This window comes from Nipponia nippon, unplaced genomic scaffold (genome assembly GCF_047370975.1).
Source record: "Nipponia nippon isolate SJK-2023a ecotype South Korea unplaced genomic scaffold, ASM4737097v1 scaffold_4, whole genome shotgun sequence".
Taxonomy (NCBI): Eukaryota; Metazoa; Chordata; class Aves; order Pelecaniformes; family Threskiornithidae; genus Nipponia; species Nipponia nippon.
Window position 1 is genome coordinate 88,378,443 of NW_028262358.1, and position 17,432 is coordinate 88,395,874.

The 17,432-nt window shown below is 39.7% G+C and overlaps 1 protein-coding gene across 10 annotated transcripts in view; it reads right to left on the minus strand.

Annotated features, from left to right (window-relative positions):
* Positions 1–28: 28 nt before the first annotated feature.
* DOP1A (DOP1 leucine zipper like protein A) overlaps positions 29–17,432 on the minus strand; it is a 67,703-nt gene continuing 50,299 nt past the window's right edge. For 4 of the 10 annotated variants that reach the window (XM_087777014.1, XM_087777013.1, XM_087777016.1 and 1 more), the window contains 17 exons: positions 16,239–16,364; positions 15,760–15,894; positions 15,180–15,235; positions 14,571–14,675; positions 13,804–13,870; positions 13,343–13,487; positions 13,017–13,096; positions 12,343–12,452; positions 12,028–12,177; positions 10,662–10,723; positions 9,852–10,004; positions 8,925–9,061; positions 7,530–7,585; positions 6,460–6,624; positions 4,757–4,886; positions 2,739–2,798; positions 32–615 (listed from right to left, as the gene is read on the minus strand). In XM_087777014.1, the coding sequence (XP_087633140.1) occupies positions 310–615; positions 2,739–2,798; positions 4,757–4,886; positions 6,460–6,624; positions 7,530–7,585; positions 8,925–9,061; positions 9,852–10,004; positions 10,662–10,723; positions 12,028–12,177; positions 12,343–12,452; positions 13,017–13,096; positions 13,343–13,487; positions 13,804–13,870; positions 14,571–14,675; positions 15,180–15,235; positions 15,760–15,894; positions 16,239–16,364 (2,043 nt within the window). In that variant the 3' untranslated portion in view covers positions 32–309. Of the gene's footprint in view, positions 616–2,738; positions 2,799–4,756; positions 4,887–6,459; positions 6,625–7,529; positions 7,586–8,924; positions 9,062–9,851; positions 10,005–10,661; positions 10,724–12,027; positions 12,178–12,342; positions 12,453–13,016; positions 13,097–13,342; positions 13,488–13,803; positions 13,871–14,570; positions 14,676–15,179; positions 15,236–15,759; positions 15,895–16,238; positions 16,365–17,432 lie in introns of those variants that run through there. The other 6 variants (XM_087777017.1, XM_087777018.1, XM_087777020.1 and 3 more) reach the window with 6 other exon arrangements.

Sequence of the window (17,432 nt, forward strand, 5' to 3'; positions counted from 1 at the left end):
AAACTGGAAACAATTTGAAAAAATGTGCATTTTGTATTTTTTTTTTTAGGATTTTTTAAAGACAGAACTCAAGACAACAAAACATGTACTGTAAATAGTAGGCACCATAATCAATATGAGCCACCAATATTTAAACTTGATTCAGGCCACATCCAGAACTTTTCTCTTATTTACAAATATTTAACTTAAATACAACATTAAGTATTTCATTACATACAAAGTAAGAAAAGAATACTATACAACTGGGAAAGATAGTGTGTTTCATTTAAATAGTTACATTACATATAAGCTGAAGAGTACCAGTTTGGTTCATGTTTTTATGACACCTTCAAGAAAATCCTTCTCAACCATTTCTTCTATCTTTTGTCTTGCTTTGCTGGAGAAGGTCTTGAGGTTCTCCATTTTTATGTCCTTACTCGGAAAACAGTTGGGGTAAAGGACAGGGCTCCCTGAGTGTCCAACGCATCTGCTCGTGACTTTGCTGTTAAAAACTTGGCTGAGTACATTGAAGAAAGGCAAAAGCTGCTCAATGCTGCGAACAGTGTAGATGGTTAAAAGCAAGTGACCTGGTTCCCAGCTTAGTGTTTTCCCTGAGCCGTCCTCCTCTGGGTTTTTCTGTAAATACAGAGAAATGGGAAATAATACAGGACAAAACAGAAAAAGCACAGGTAAAAATAAAAGACTAATGCCCAATAAAGTATTTTTTCCAATATTCCAAAAATACTTGTCTTATCACCGAAACGGATGTATGCTGGAGCGCAGCTTTTGAAGCAGAGCTGCTCCCCCCCTCCCTGCGCTTTGCAGCAGCGGTGGCTGGGAGGGAACAGGCTGGCAGGTGGACGGCTGACGCTACGGGAAGGCTGCGGTGGGCAGTGGAGTCCGCTGCGCCTCTGCCACCGCATCCCGCTGGCGGCTAACAGAAACAGCCCAAGCTGGTGACAGCCAGCATTGCAGCTGCTTGGGTAAGTCGGGTGCTCCTTCCTCTGCTTTCCAAAGCAGGCTGGTCTCTGGTAACGCACGCGGTTCACCCTACTGCCAGCACTAGTGACAATAAACCCCAGAGGAAGTTAAAACAGAAAGGAAGCGCTTTCACTCCGAAGCTGGAGTTGAGAGTTTTCAGGAAGAGCAAAAGCGGTGCTGTTTTTAGTATCAGAAATAACACACGCGGAGGCTCTGAGCAAACACTTGAAGTTGTCCTCAAAGGAAAACGATGCAGTTACTCATGGCGTGTTCTCAGAAGACCTCCATTACACACCTTCCATTTCATGGGAAGGAATTTCAGGAACCCCACCAGCAAAGGCAGCAGTCAGGCACCAGAGGCTCACAGGCAGTGTCAGTACCCTGCTGTAACCCTGCAAACACCTGCATGCTAAAATACCCGAGCACCAACATCCAGCTGCTTATATGATATTCACTAATTTCCTTTTTTTCTTTTGAGTCAAAAAACATATTCAAATCTTGACAATAAGGTACTATCACCACTAGAAACACCTTGTTTGGACTGTTACTGACAAACCAGCGTGGGAGAGCTTCTACTGTGAAGTAGAGTTCCAGCGATACTGGTTTTTATTCTGTGAGGAAGGAGAAAAGCAGCACGAAGGCGGCATCAAGGAGAGCCACCTCCTGATCCGCCTGTGAGCAGTGCCTCCCTCCTGCAATGCCTCCCTAATGGCACTGCCTCCGCCCAGGCGGGGGTCCCCAAGCCCTGCCGGCTGCGCAGCTCCTAAGGAGCAGGCTTGGTAACCAAAGGGGAACGAGGGGGACAGGACAGCAGCGGGAGCAGAGCGTAAGGTGAGGATTACTGATCGCACGGCCTTTGAGCAAACAGATTTTCTTCAAGAGATGATACTTTAGCAAATACAGTTTTTGCCCCTTAAATGAAGCAATGGTCTTGCAATTCAGGAGCCTACATGACATCCATTTCACAAAAAACAATTAGGTTAAAATTAAATATGAACATATTTAGTATTTTAATCTGGCAATTTGGCTCCCTGTGACAGGAGATTACCACGAGACTCTACACGTCTCAAGAAAAGAAAGGCTCATAATGAACTAGAACGAAGGGAAGACTGCATTCCCACACAGACAGTTGTTGATGCCTCCTGCTTTTAATGAAGCTACTAATTTTTAAGGTTTCTCCTTTAAAACTTCACACTGGAATCACAGAAGAGAGGCTTGTCAGTACTGGTTCTCTATTGTGCTTACCGTTACCCCGTGGTGAGCAGCACGGACTGCCTCCAGTGTTACACAGCAGCCAACCAAACGGGGTGCACCTGCAAACGCTAACTCTCTCTCCGAGCAATGAAATACAATCTATCCAAGCCATTTCCTCACGGCAGCATCCGCTAAGCAACCACCACCAATGCCTCAGATACTTAAAACAACTGTTAATTTGACAGAGAGCGATTATGGATCGTGTGTTTCACACCTGCCGTCTGGCAAAATTTTTTTTATTATTTAACTTTATGATGATTTGCAATCATAATTCTTCTTAGAACTAACATTACCTTTCTGTAATCTATTTCATGTAAGAAACCAACTTAAAAATATTTGTTTAAGTTATCTATAAAAATAAGGGCCCTCGTGATTCTTTCACTTTAAAAATCTCTCAAGTTTGTCCTCTAACAAGACTGAGCTCTCAGTTCTTACTGACAGCTAAATACTGCCCAGGGCCTTGAGGCGATGGTACTGTTATGGCGAGCTTGTTTCACAACTCAAGCATCACAGGCCACCCTCACCTGATGCTTGGCCATCTCCATTCCCTCCAAAACCACCGTCTTAAAGTCCTCCTGTTTGTCCTGTGGAAGGAAAGAGGAGAACTTTCAGACTGCATTTCATATATCAAAATAATACTTTGCCGTGAAGGCCGTGCAGTTCCTTGGCTGGGTGCTGTGCTTCAGCTAGAAAAGTCACCCACCCCAAAGAGTCCATGGTCGAGAAAGAGCAGCCTCTGGGGCTGGTGTGGCCAAGACACTATTAGACAATAACAGCACTGCCAGTTTGTTCTTCTGTTTATTGCCAGTAGTGCCGAGGGAGGTTTTTAAGCACGTTTCCTTTAGACAACAGAGCCTGAGCAACACCATACTACACAAACCTGTACATTAGTCAGAGTGCCCCTGAAGGAAAATTAAGATCCACTGGAACATTTTGCTCAGAAACAGTTATTTTCTAAGAAAAACCCGCAGCTATGTGCAACAGTATTCTCCTCTGCACAACGAAGAAATGGCCTGGAAGTCAGTATTCATTGCCTCATGTTTATCTCGTCCTCATACCCCTAGCTATGGCTGACAGTGTGCAACAGCTGCCGTGACTAGAGGGTTCCAGAAATTCCAGGAAGTTTTCTATATTCTTGAAGCATACTGTGGAAGTTCTGACTTCAGGCCTCTATCTCGACATACAGTACTTACCAGCATGTATATTTTATACATTGTATGTAATTTATAAGTCATGCAGAGAGATTATTTGGAGTGTGACAACTTTCTAACAAGTATAGCACACCACATTGCACATCAGGGTTAGAGGCTATGCCTGATTAGCAGTCAGTCAAAACTGATTATTCCTTTATACATGCGAGAAGAGAAATTTAGTCTCATCTTGTTCAAAAACAATAAAATGAAGAATGCAGATGTGCTTCAGGTACTTGTTTTATCCCCTATAGCTGTGAGTCTCGCTTGAATAATTCAGATCTGCCTGCAACTAAGTTATCCCTAAATTTTATGTAGCCACTTGTATGCCAGCAGTAGTTTCTTTACTCAATGAAAACATTCATTAGAGATAGTAAATGCAGTAGCTACAGCAAGCTGCCAGTGTCACAGCCCTGACGATGCCATCTATTTGGAGGGAAAGCTTTGAAGTTTCATTCTTGGCTTTCTCCCATATGGCTTGGAGCTTCCTCCCTGTTTCCCTGGCTCACCCAGCAACCTTTCCCAGTGAAGTGCCTGCCTGGGGAGTGCTGTCCTCACAGCAGGAGCAGCAAAGTATCTGACAGCAATTTTCTTTGTGGCAGCAGAAGGGAACTCCCTGGGACAGGGCTCGGCCAGCTTCCATCAGCTTCATTAGCAGATGAAGCCTCCAGCCCACCCAAACTAGGGTTTTAATATACCTCATGCACCAGCATAATGACAACCCTAATTCTGCTCCCACACTACAAACTGTGCAGCCAAGATTACCCCAGAAGTGTTTCTACTGCTCTCTGCCTTCTTCCATTCATCGTAGCTGCTTCGGGGAAGAAACCCAGCCCTCCCTGGCTCTGCACGGTCTCAAGACTGTTGGTTCTGTCATTTTTAGGAATGCAAGTTTTCTAAATATTTAAATGTGATTATTATTAACAAAAATGCTTTTCTACTTCAAAAGGTAGTTAGTTAGACTAGTATCTACATATATGACTGGCTATCTGAAAGTGACTTTATGTTAAAATAGACACTGAAGTATATCTTACTTTTTACTCAAATAATACAAATAATAATATTAATTGGAAACTCTGAAGTCACTGACCATAGTAGGATTGGGGTTTTTTTTGTTTGTTAGTTTTGGTTTGGTTTTTTGGTTTGTTTGTTTTTTGTTTTATATACCTACACGTGGTTTTTGCCTGATGCTGAGTTGAGATTACTCCAGGGGGAATCTCCCACACCAGATAAATTCCTTTCCATTCTTCATTGTAAAAAAAAAAAAAAAAAAATCCAAAACAAAACAGTGCTGCAAGTTACTGTACGTGAAAGCTTTCAATGAAAAGTAAAACTGAAAGAAAGCAACATACCTTTGCTTTTTTTCGCAGCAGTTTTGCTAGACGTACCACATACGGTTTGAATTCCCTCTGATGCGTACCCTGTCTTCGTACTTCCAAGCCTGAATCATCTGACGCTTCTGGAATAAAAGCCCAACGATACCTGCCATGACATAACACAAGGAGACATTATTATCCTTACTGAGCACGCAGGCTTTTCTGGTAGATCTATAAATATGAGTGGATGAGGAAATCTAGTTAAGTATCAAAGAAAGGAGGGGGGGGGGGGGGGAAGCAAAACCAACCCACACAAAAAACATCAGTCTTTGACAAGAAGGAATAGGAAAGGCACATTCTGAAAAGCAGGAGGTAATGTGGCCAAGAATGTAGCACTGTCTTTTTCCTTTAGAGTTTCTTAAAGTATTTAAGGATGCCAAGAGCGAGATAAGGCAGAGAAGCTAAAAACAGTAGTCACATCTTCATTGTGCGCCAGAGAACTGAAAGCAATTCTGAATTATGTGATACGTAAGTTACTTAAAACATTTTGCTGCACATTCGCAATGCTTACTATAACACACAAAATGTTCGCAATATACCATGTTGATAACAGAAACTCATTTATTTTACCTATTCATAGGCCAACGAGACCAAGTGGACCATTCCCTCCACCCCACCTTGCTGCACTGCAAGGGCTGGGTACTTGCATTATAAACTATAAAGGAAAAAAATTTCTGTCCTTAAAACTTCAATCTAAGCCTCCATGAGAACGCCATAAAAGACGGTGTGATTCAGCATGACTATTGTCTTTCCAGAAATGCACAGTAATGACCTAAATAAAACTAGGTCGGCTAATAACGGGGATTGGGACAGCTCGGAGAACTGAACCAGAATTATTAGCCAAATCCCCAGAAAATAAAATAAATGAAGGAACCTTCAACATTAGATTTAGATTCAGAAATACTACAGGGCACAAACTGACACAGTATGTGCAAGTCCTTCCACCCTCTAGCCCACATGAGTGGCTTTTAAATAACAGGATAATTAGAGGTGACCAAACGTCTCCAGCAGCTGTGCAGCTGCTGCAGGGCAGCAGCTCTCACACAGTCACCACCATGCAGTGTCAAGGAAGAGAGGAGAGACCTTCTTTTGTCCTTGGCGGCCTCTCATTTCTAAGGTCTTCAGCAAATGCCAGTTGTTTTCCATTAATTTTTTTTTCCAACAGAACAGGATTGCAGGGGCACTGAGGAAGCAGTTTGCACACAGGAACGCTACTGACCAAGAAAAACCTATGGGGTCCCCTTCACAAGCAGATTTGTTGCAACATCTTCCAGATCATGCAGGAGTAATTTAAGTGAGTCACGCAGATGGCTGTATGTCATCTCAGATCTCATGCATTAGTCACTGAGACGTGTGGGTGTATTTTGAGTTCTTGGACATTACTGCAACTAAATACTTTAAAAATAAAATACTTGAATAAATCATTATTACTGATCAGCTCACAAGTGTGGAGAATCTCTTGCCACAGGCTAAATCAAACCAGACTGAACTCATTGGGTGTGTACCATCATTTGCTCTGGGGGCCGCTCTGACACGGGAAGGGAATGAACTGTGGGCTGCCCTAGGCGAAGGCATGTAAAGGAAAGGAAATAGGAAAACAAAGATTTTTATATACTAGAATTTTACCAAGAGGCATGGAAAAACATCCGAAAACTTAAACGACAGTTACTTCTACTCACATCTGAAACTGAGGCAGGTTTTCAGATGGTAAAGCTAGGGCCAAGTCCAGAAATTTGCAAGCGGACAGGTACAGGTTCAACCATCTCTGGCTATTGTAGGACGTGGAGAAACCATTGCCGCCTGTGTACGTCGTCTCCAGACCAGCAACAGATGGGCCAGAAGTTCTAAAATAAATTGTAGCAGGCAGATGAGTCATAACAGCTTTCTGCCAGTATGGGAACATCATCCTTCTTACTTCCCTTTACAAACACACAACTCTATTTACCAACTTAATCCTGAATCCATAAATCAAATCAGAACACTGCAAGTCTGTGCTATGGGTGGAGTTTTGTATGTTTGTACATATATACACACACACACAAAGATAAAATGTTACTATATAATAAACACGTTGCGCTGTATCTCATTCCCATCACACATCCAAATTAAGAGAAAGTTTAAAATTGCCAGTCACGTTGATATTACTTTATTTTAGGGAAAAATTCTTCAAAAGAACAAATAGAACCTAGGAAAAAAGTGAAGAATAAGACTTGGGCAAATAACTCCTGTTCTTTTGAGAAATCTGCCTCTACTGCTAGCATTGACTGAAACTGGATCATACTGTGCAGAAGGTAGATTGGACAGAAATGGACAATGAAATAGCAAAAATTATCTACCTCATCTTTATCTCATTCTAAGACTAGAAGAAACAACATTTTTATTTAGACCAAAAAGAAGTGTATCAGTCTTATTCTAAATGAAAGTGTATGATACAGAAAAGCTATAAAGTCATGCCATGAATATTTTAATTGCAGAAGCAGTATCATTTTAGGCAGGAAAGCACTGTAAAAACTAACATACTTGTACTGCATAATTTACCTTAGGGGTTTATGAGCAATCTGACAGTGGGATTTTTTTGTTTTGTTTTGTCCTGAACAGTATGTCCCTGGTACTGCAGTCAGAGTGAACTACCCTTTACTTGTCCTTCTCATTTGAGCTTGACAATTCTTTCCAAGACAAATTATTCTAAAGAATGAGCATGCCAGGAGACTGTTACCAAGTTAAACAAGTGGGAAGGTCATAAGTTTACCTGGAAATGTCTTCATCAGCAGTGAGCTCCTGTTCCATCAGTAAAAACACTTGTACCTGAAGATCAAATGCTACATTTTAATACCATTTTTTATGGACCGTGACTCAGGAAAATGCTGTAAGCAGGCCTGAATAATAAGCCTTAGAGGAACTGTTTGGAGCTTTATTTCCATTCCTGGATGATGAAGTAACCCCCTGAGCTATGAGTGGACACTGGCAACCTAAAGCTCTTTCATCCCTTTATATATAGCCTGGGTAGCACAAGTGTGATAAGAAACTGGCTCTGTTATGGCCAGGAAAGCTCTCAGAGGCTAATCCCCCCCACACTACTTAGAAAGAGAGCAAGACCTAAAGGAAATGAGAATAAAGAATCACGTGATGGAGCAGTCAAGCTCAGGTGTGAATTCCCAGAATTAATACAGTCCTGTCCACTGAAAGTAGTTCCAGGACTGTGGTAACTTGTGTAAAGGCATAGGAATCAGAGGGCTACACTGAGTAGAACAGGCTTCCTAATATTTATACTATTGACAGGTTCAATGTTAAATGCATCTATTGCCAAAACAATGCACTTGGTCTTTAAAATACTTTATATAGCTTTTCTCCTTCTATTGCTTAGATCTGTGGTTATCTAAGGACTAGGTTAGGCACCTACAGATACAAAAAAAAAAAAAAAAATCACAGCAGTGATTCTGATTCGCCATCTGTGTTAGCCAGTCCCTTGGGAACTCCTTGGCTAACAGGCTAAATGGACCACAGGATGCATCAACCACTCTCCTCCATTCCCATTGCCAAAGCTGAAACCCAAAAGAGTGCGTCAAACAGCCAACACTGGAGACTCCACAGGTAGAAGCTCTGAATGGATGTTTATCCTGTCTTGTTACGCAGAGTAAAACAAGAGAAAGAAGAAAGCTGAGTTGAGCCTTGTATAAATCTAGTTACAAAATTTCAGCCACAATGTGATCTGAATGACCATCAATTGCCAATACAACATGGATTCTGACTCCTCCTTTATGTGGCTTCTCATCCTCATTGTTGGAGGAAGAGGGCTGAATGACCAGGAAAGCGGAAACAGGGAACACTGAGCCGAGCAGGAGCGGGAATGATGGAGAGGGTACACATACACAGGCAGAAATTGAAGCAGGAGTCAGGAAGGAACAGTGAGGGCAAATACAAATTTAATACAGGAGACATCTGAACATAAGCCACCAGGTATTCTATTTGGTTGCAAAAACCAGACATCAGGACTATGAAAATACGTCAGCTTTCAATTTGTGTCCATTGTAAATTTACATGCACAGTATCTAGAAGAGATTTTCTTAAAAATGTTGAGGAGGAATGAGGCTGTGTCTCAAATTTGCACCAGTCTTCCAATTCATGAAGGCTAACTGCAACTCACCAGCTCAGTGATCATGGTTGGCCAAAGCGAGGTAAGGTGCTGCGGAGACATTCTTAAAAGCAATACTCTGAAAAACAGGAACACTTGGGAATGAAGGGTGGGCACCTGTGGCAAACGGAGACTTTCTACCAGCCTTTCTGAAACAAAAAGCCAAGAAGGTTTCCTCAATTCAGAAATTTTTCAGTCAAAACAACACAAGCATTTTGTAGTTCAGACCAGTAAAACCACCTGATATCTTGAACATAGTAAATCCAACTACTGACTTGACTGGGGAAAAAAAAAACAAACCCTTCAAAGAATAAATCCTCAAACAAATGAAACAAGAAAGATGATGCAATTGACTAGCCATATGGAGGAAGAGACCAAAGTGTCCACCTTGGTAGCACTAAAAGACAATATCTCTAGAAGGTGCTGCTGTAACTATTTGCATCATCTTAGAATAAAACCAAGCAGCTCCCATTCCCAATCGCTTAATGTAAAAGGTCACTGGAAGAGATATTCTTCAGTGATAAATAGGACAGATAAACAAAACAGCAGAAAAAACAGCTAGAGAAGTCAAGAATTTAAAACGTCTTCAAGGTCAGCCTTTCTATTTATCCCTAGTTGATAGGTGTTTATACCTCAGATGTTCCTGTCAAAACAGACGTTGCAGGTACCCAAGGACATTGATTAAGGTATAAAATGACAGATCAGTGAAATAACCTGGATAAAAGTAAACTGGTAATCATGACGTCTGTGTAGTTTGCAATCATTTAAGACTGAAAACATTCTAACCAAAATCTGCAGAAACTTTGCATCCAGCCACGGAAATTGTACTGCACACCGATATTCCAGGGGACAAATTTACCTGCTGTTACCCTGTCATACAAATACTCCTCAGTTAACATCAGAGTCCAGAAGTCCACTAAATGATACATTTTTACTTACCTTGTATGTCTGGAAGGTATTTCTGGTATTGGTCTATCTCACTACTAAAAATTGCGAAAGCCAGTCTCTTCAGGAGCATAGCACGCTGTTCCAGCTCTACATCTCGATTAGCAAACAGATTCAGTGAACTGCTCTGAGCCACAGCCACTCGTGCTGAAAGAAAAAATGCATAGTACAGAGACAAACTTCAAAATTTCCCTTCTGTTTCACTTTAAGGCACAAATAACTCTTACTTTCATTGCATTAATGTAGTTCAAAACCAGATGTTAAGAAGATGCATGTTCTGCAGTTTGTATTTTTAACCACAGTGATTTAAAATACATGTTGAAAGAAAACTTGTAAGTATACAGAATACTGCCTGGGTTTGAGGGTTTTTGGGAAGCAGTTTAGCCTTTTTTTTTTTTTTTTTTTTAAACTCAATTTGCAGGTATAGATGCTTAGAATTTTGGAATGTGCAGAATTGATTTTTCCTTAAGCAGAGTTAGTGTCAGATCTTAAAAAAAACAAACAAAAACCACCACCACAAACAAACAAACCAAAACCCAACAAAAACCACCCCCACCTGTTCTGCTTAATCAACTTTGCCATATAGGCAAAATTTACTGTGTGCCAAGATAGTCTCAAATTCTTTCACTTCAAGTTATCTTATTTATGGATCTCCAGAAACAATTAGTTGAAGAAAACATGAAAAACATTTATTCCAATCTGTTTGATTTATTAAATGTTGAACAAATGTTTTCTTCAGGATATTTGTTTTCCCTTTTTTTAATGTTTCCCTTGGAGAAAAGTCACTACTACATCAATACTTACTCATCAAATCTCTGAATGTGGTTTTGTCATGTGTCATCAAATTATCCATAATAGCTCTCCAACTAAAAGAAGGAAATTGTACGCAAATCAGAAAAGCAAGAAAAAAACCTAGGAATTTACAGGAATACTTACAGAGCTTTTTCTGCTCATTTAATTCAGGCTAAGGCTTCCAATCCAAGCTCTCTGCTACATAGGCACCATTTACTTGGTGTGATTTGGTCTGAAACTATAACTACATTTCTCGAACCCCCTTCTCAAAGAAAATAAGGGATGCCATCCAGAGGGACCTTGACAGGCTAGAGAGGTGGGCCCGTGTGAATCTCATGAAGTTCAACAAGGCCAAGTGCAGGGTCCTGCACATGGGTTGGGGCAACCCCTGGTATCAATACAGGCTGGGGGATGAAGGGATAGAGAGCAGCCCTGAGGAGAAGGACTTGGGGTCCTCACATGGGCCGGCAATGTGCTCTTGCAGCCCAGAAAGCCAGCGGTATCCTGGGCTGCATCAAAACAAGCATGGTGAGCAGGTTGAGAGAGGTGGTTCTCCCCCTCTACTCTGTTCTGGTGAGATCCCACCTGGAGTACTGCAGCCAGCTCTGGGGCCCGCAACATAAGACGGACATGGACCTCTTGGAATGGGTCCAGAGAAGGGCCACAAAGATGATCAGAGGGCTGGAGCACCTCTCCTGTGAAGACAGGCTGAGAGAGCTGGGGTTGTTTAGCCTGGAGGAGAAGGCTCCAGGGAGACCTTATAGCGGCTTTCCAGTACTTAAAGGGGGCCTACTGGAAATACAAGGAGGGACTCTTTATCAGGAAGTGTAGTGATAGGACAAGGGGTAACGGTTTTAAACTGAAAGAGGGTAGATTTAGATTAGATATTAGGAAGAAATTCTTTACTGTGAGGGTGGTGAAACACTGGAAGAGGTTGCCCAGGGAAGTTGTGGATGCCCCATGCCTGGAAGTGTTCAAGGCCAGGTTGGATGGGGCTTTGAGCAACTTGATCCTAGTGGAAGGTGTCCCTGCCCATGGCAGGGGGGTTGGAACTAAATTATGTTTAATGTCCCTTCCAACGCAAACCATTCTATGATTCTATAATATGTTAACCACTTTTTCCTCATAGAAAAAATAAATTAAAAAGAAAAAATTTGAAATTGAAAAAAAAAAAAAATAGACCTGTGCATAGAAATACACCTTAGGTAAGCGAGTTTCACATTTCATGTTGTAATCTAAGACACATAACTTTTTCCCAACAGATCTCTGTTGAGAGAAATAGAAGAAATAAATTTTGGTCCACATTCTTCATACTCTTATGTAATGGTATACATAAAATTTGTAACAGCCATCGATAGAAGCAGGAAAAAAGTCTTACTGGTTAACACATGAAGCATCCATCTGGAAGAAACTGGAATCCATAAAGAGGTCAAATGCTTCCTTTTTCCATGCTCTCCTTGTATACTGATACCCACTAAGACTGCTTAATAACTGGACACAGGCTCGATAGCTGGATGCATTGTGAGCACTAAACAAAAAAACCAAAGTCAACATGAAACAATTTTGAATTGTTGCTTTATAGAAAGTTTGATAGACATCTAATCCTTATCGTGCCTGTTTCAACTTAAGTGTCACCCACCAAATTTCAACTGGCTGTAGAGATCTACATCAATTCAATAAATTGTAAACATACCTGTGATTACGGAGGTAGGGAACAACATAGTGCATAATATTTACAAGCAAAGGAATAACCCTCTCTTTTTCATCACTGTAGAAAACCATATCCAAGAGATGAGCCAAAACCTATAAAAGGAGAGGAAGATAAGTTAAGTTATCACGCACTCCCAAATTGCTTTTTATCTACTATTCAGCATTTTTTTTTTATAACGTCCTTTACTGAACATTCAAGTTTATGATAGAAGTGATCAAATTTCAGGTACTATACAAAATCCAGAGTACAAAGTTCCCATAATTTTTAAAGCAAACTAAGGTAAAAACACAGAAGCATAAGCTCCTGGGCAAAGTGTTCTACAGAATAAGCTACAAACAAACAAAAAAATTTCAAAGATTGACTGCTGTTATCAGCAATAAGTAACACATACCACTAATAACACACAAAGTTTGCCACCCAAAACGTTTCCTGTACTACACCTCTGAAAGGCCATGCTTTATGCCTCATAAATACTCAGTGAGATGGATAACTGGGTTAGTAACGGAGTTTTATATATTGTTACATGACAGGACCCAGAATCCATTCACTTCAGTGTTTCCCATCAAATCTCTTTCCCCAGGCTTCTAGTCCAAGGCTTTTCACAATATAACAGTTTATTATAAGACATTATTTATTACATCTGAGGAGACATTTACCTCAGAAAGTAAGGTCAATGCATGGACACTATAAACAGATGGAGTTATGTTTGAAGTTTCCATTGCTGGAGACAACATATCTAAATGAAGATAATAATAAAAAAATGTCCAAAGTTAGTTTTCTTAAGCCATTATTTACCTTACATATTTTAATAGCATATATTTTGAGGATTTACAGACTTTGCCACATACACTGTGTAAGATACTAATGCCTGAACCATACTGAAGCATTTTTAATGTATTCAAATATAGTAAAGCTGTCCTCTTTGTTCATTTTGGCTTGATAATTACTGTTTTGTTTAAAATAAAGACAAAAATGAAACTACCTTCGACATCTGATTCTAAGTTGTTTCCATCAACCATAATCTTGGGGGAAGGCTTAACCTCTAAGTTTCGTCTTAGCCAAGTCGTCTGTTCCAAGGAAGAACCAGCAATTGCCCCAATGGCATCCACTATCTTGTGCGTCACATCCTAGTAGAAAAAAACCAAGCATTTTAAGAACTTTGTGCAGAAGGGCTGTATTTGCTGTCCTGACGTGTTTTTGTAGAAAATCTATATAGCTAATTAAGTATAGAACTGCTTTCAAATCACTTCTGTTCTATATTATCAGTGATTAATAACTCCACAGAAAATGAGATCCTTTTCAACAGATTATAAATAGTACTAAGTAGAAGACACTAAAGAGTCATTTCAGACTACAGAACTGATATATCAGATAATTCTAGTATATTCAAGCATTTATTGTTCAATATTTTCAAAAGAGACATACATACCACAAGTTTCTTACCTGGAGATCTCTTTGATCTTTCTTATTCTCCAGGCTTGGGTTTTTCATAATGAACTCATTAAGAACCCTGAAAAAATATGGAAGTAGGTATGGATTTTCTTCTCACAATACATTATTCAGTATTTTTAAGAGCTAGGACAAACGTGAAGAAATTTACGTGCACAATACTTATTTACTAAACCTTCAGTCATTGCTACTTATCAATATTCTAGAAAACATCCTTTCAAGTTTAAGTTAATTCTGATCATACCATAATTGTTTATCAAGAACATGTTTTACTAGACTATACACAAAAACATCTTTAGAGACAGCTTACTAGGGAAGATAAACTCCGGAAAGTCAAGAAAATGGTCCTTGAAGCACTACACAGAAAATCATATTCAACATTTTATTTCTAACACTCCACAAACAGCTTTCATGCTGGGAATGAATCCTTTCTAGTGGGCTACAAGTCTACACATACCTAAGAAATAGTCATTGTAGTTATTTTCTAAGAAAAATCAGAAACTTAAACCTACTGTTAAAGAGCCTGAATCATTCAAATAATCAGTAAGGTAAGATCGTGGCTTATATCATATAATATAAAATTTAATATATGTAACCATTCCTCAGAGAAGAAACTGATTTGATAAAACCCACAGAACTCGGGCAATAGCTCTACCACTCAAAAATAAGTGCGAGAGATTTGAAAACACTAACATTTTAGTATGTTTTCACACACTTACATTTGAGTTTATTTGGAAATTGCAAATATCAAGAGCACTTACCCAAGTATGAGGAATTGTCCCGGAGCTGGAAGACCAACCTGGATGGAATCTTTTAACAGAAGCAGCAGTGCTGCCCAGCTATCTACTAAGCTGGTCACTGGAATCCTAAGAAAGAGAGCAGAGATGGCAATGAAAACAGCATCATGGGGTATTCCCCATTTTCTTTCTACCTCACAGTTCTCCTGTCAGATACTGTGAATCAACATTCATACAGATTCTTTGGTTTTTCATTTAATATTAGGTGGCTACATCAAGTCATTAAGAAAAGGAGGAAGGCAGAAGAACAGTGCACTCGAAAGACATGCTTTTCAGTCCAAGGCGGGAGTGGTACCAATGAGTTACTGCACAACTACGATCAGCTTTCCTTGGGCAGGGGGCAGATTTCCTGCAGGATTTTTAGGTGGGGGGAAGAAAGGTGATGCAGAACTAGGGAACTCACAAAATAAATCCCTTTCTTTTTTATGACACCTACAGTTCAAAACCATTCTTTCTTCATGATTTATATTTCACAAGCTATTTCTCATCCTAGGGATTATAAAAAGATGTAAAATATTCAAATTGTCCATCTGCTTCTTGATGACAGAAATAAAATTTAACTTCTTGTCTTACCTTTGAGTATAAGCATAGAAAAACTGCAACATGCAGACTTCCAGTGAAAGATGTTTCTAGAAAAAGATACAAAACCTGTGTCATCAGGAAGAAGAAAGTGACTTTTTTTTCCCCCTCACTTGCCAGGGCAAAACTGACAATGCTATAATGTTACTGTAGTGTCTGAAGATATAGCTTAATTCATTAACAGAATATTATGAATGTCCATTTAGGCATCTCTCTATAAAGTTATTCTTTGCTTTTTTTTTTTTAATTCCCTCTTTTCCCCACTTCACTTTCCCACCTGAATAAAATCAACCTGATGCTAGGGTATGCACCTGTTTCCCTAATGTAAGCAGCCTATCCCCACAAAACACAGTCTTGCACAGAAGCAGTAAACAGGATTCTGGAGTTGTTCAGTAAATGGTCATGACTTAAGGAGGTATGCCTTCCCTCCAAAAGTTCATCCTTCTATTAGATACTGTGAAAATTTACACATTGTACTGCTCAGCTTTGTGAATGAAGTATCCTTATCATCAGTAATCTAAGCTTCAGTAAGAGGACATTAAATAAGTCAATAGCATCTCTACAGTCTTCATACCTTGTCCTTCGCTATGGCTGGAGGCTGCTTCAAAACTTCTTTCACTGTTTGTATAACAGTCTCCGTTCTCATAACACTGATAGAGCGAACTAGCTCGACCAGTAGAAGTTGCTCTTCACCTGCTGTAGGAATAACCTAAAAGAATCAAATGTATGTCACAGATTATCATCGCAGACAATGCCTATGCCAAAATCAAGGCAGCTGATCTAATGGGATTGAAATGTTAGTAACTAACAGTTCATCTAGAGACTTGGGAGTCACTTATTCTCTTCCTGAATAATTCAGGAAGATTATCCAATTCTAAAATAAATTGGTAGCTCCCTGACAGTACAGTTTCTAATTAGAAATGTAATATAAATATTCTCTGTATTTCATACTACGCATTTTTTCACTGGAATGTCTGAATTTTCTCCTTACTGCTTCAAAATCACTTAAAGCTATTACCGCTATTTCAAGTGACCACTGTAGTATAAACATACCTTTGTTCTAGAAGTATTTTTATTTTGCCTCCTTTCATTCCATACAAACGCAATAGCAGCCATGAAGTGAACACCATGATTCATTGAAATTGGTCCCAAAAGTTCGAGAATCTGCTGCCTCAAATTCTGAAAGGTGGAAGCAGAACACATATACCTTTAGATAAGCACCTCAGCATTATGTTCAAAACAGCTAGCTAAAAGCCATACTTGGACGGTAACTATCACTAACATTTATAAAAATGGGATGATGTACTCAGAGGGTTCATAAAGCTCTATTCTACATCTGGTACTCTTCAATCATTTTATTCATGACTAAGACAAGGGAAGATAAAATACACTTGTTAAATTTGCAAATGGTAATGAAGTGGGAAGCAACTGATAGAAAAGTACAGAACTAAAAATGATCTGACAAACTTAAAAAGCATCCTGAAAAAAGATCAACTGCAATAAAGGCTTGATCTTTGCATGCAAAGGTAGGAATAAACAACTTTAGTGATTCAGGATGAGAAACTATTTAGATAGTGGTGCTACAGAAAAAAGTCTTGGGATTATAGGGGATCACAAACTCACCATGACGACTTTGCAAGGAAGGGGAAAAGAGCATTCATAAATAGCAACACCTCATGAAAGACATAAGTATTTCCCCTGAAAGAAGATACCACATACCATGTCCTGTTTTGGACACCTTACTTCAAGAAATGTACCACAAACTGATAGAACTCAAACTATAAAAAGAAAGATTAGTGCTATGGAATATGATGCACAAGAAGGGGCAGAAATGGGTTTGTATATAGTCAGGAGAAAAGCATAAGTGGAGATACAATAGTTATCAAACGTGTACAAGGTAGTTAGAAAGAAGCAAGGAAGATGATGTTCACGTTTGCCACAAATAGTGATGGACTTGCTTTGTAGCAAGTGAGATACAGATTAAGAAGCAGAGGTGGTGGGGAAATCCTAAAAGAAAGGACATGCTACTCTGGGAGACTGAAATACTCACTGTTGAAACTCCCAGTAATGTTTTTTAAGCATGTCAGAAGTTACTGAGGCACACTTGGGTCAGGACATGCATTTCCTGAGCTGTCTTCTTGACCTGTTTTCTATGACAGGAAGACTTCAGAAAAAAATGCACTTTCTACCTGTTTTCTGAAAGCCATTTTTACCTTGGTCAGAGATATTTCAGTAGGAATTGTCTAA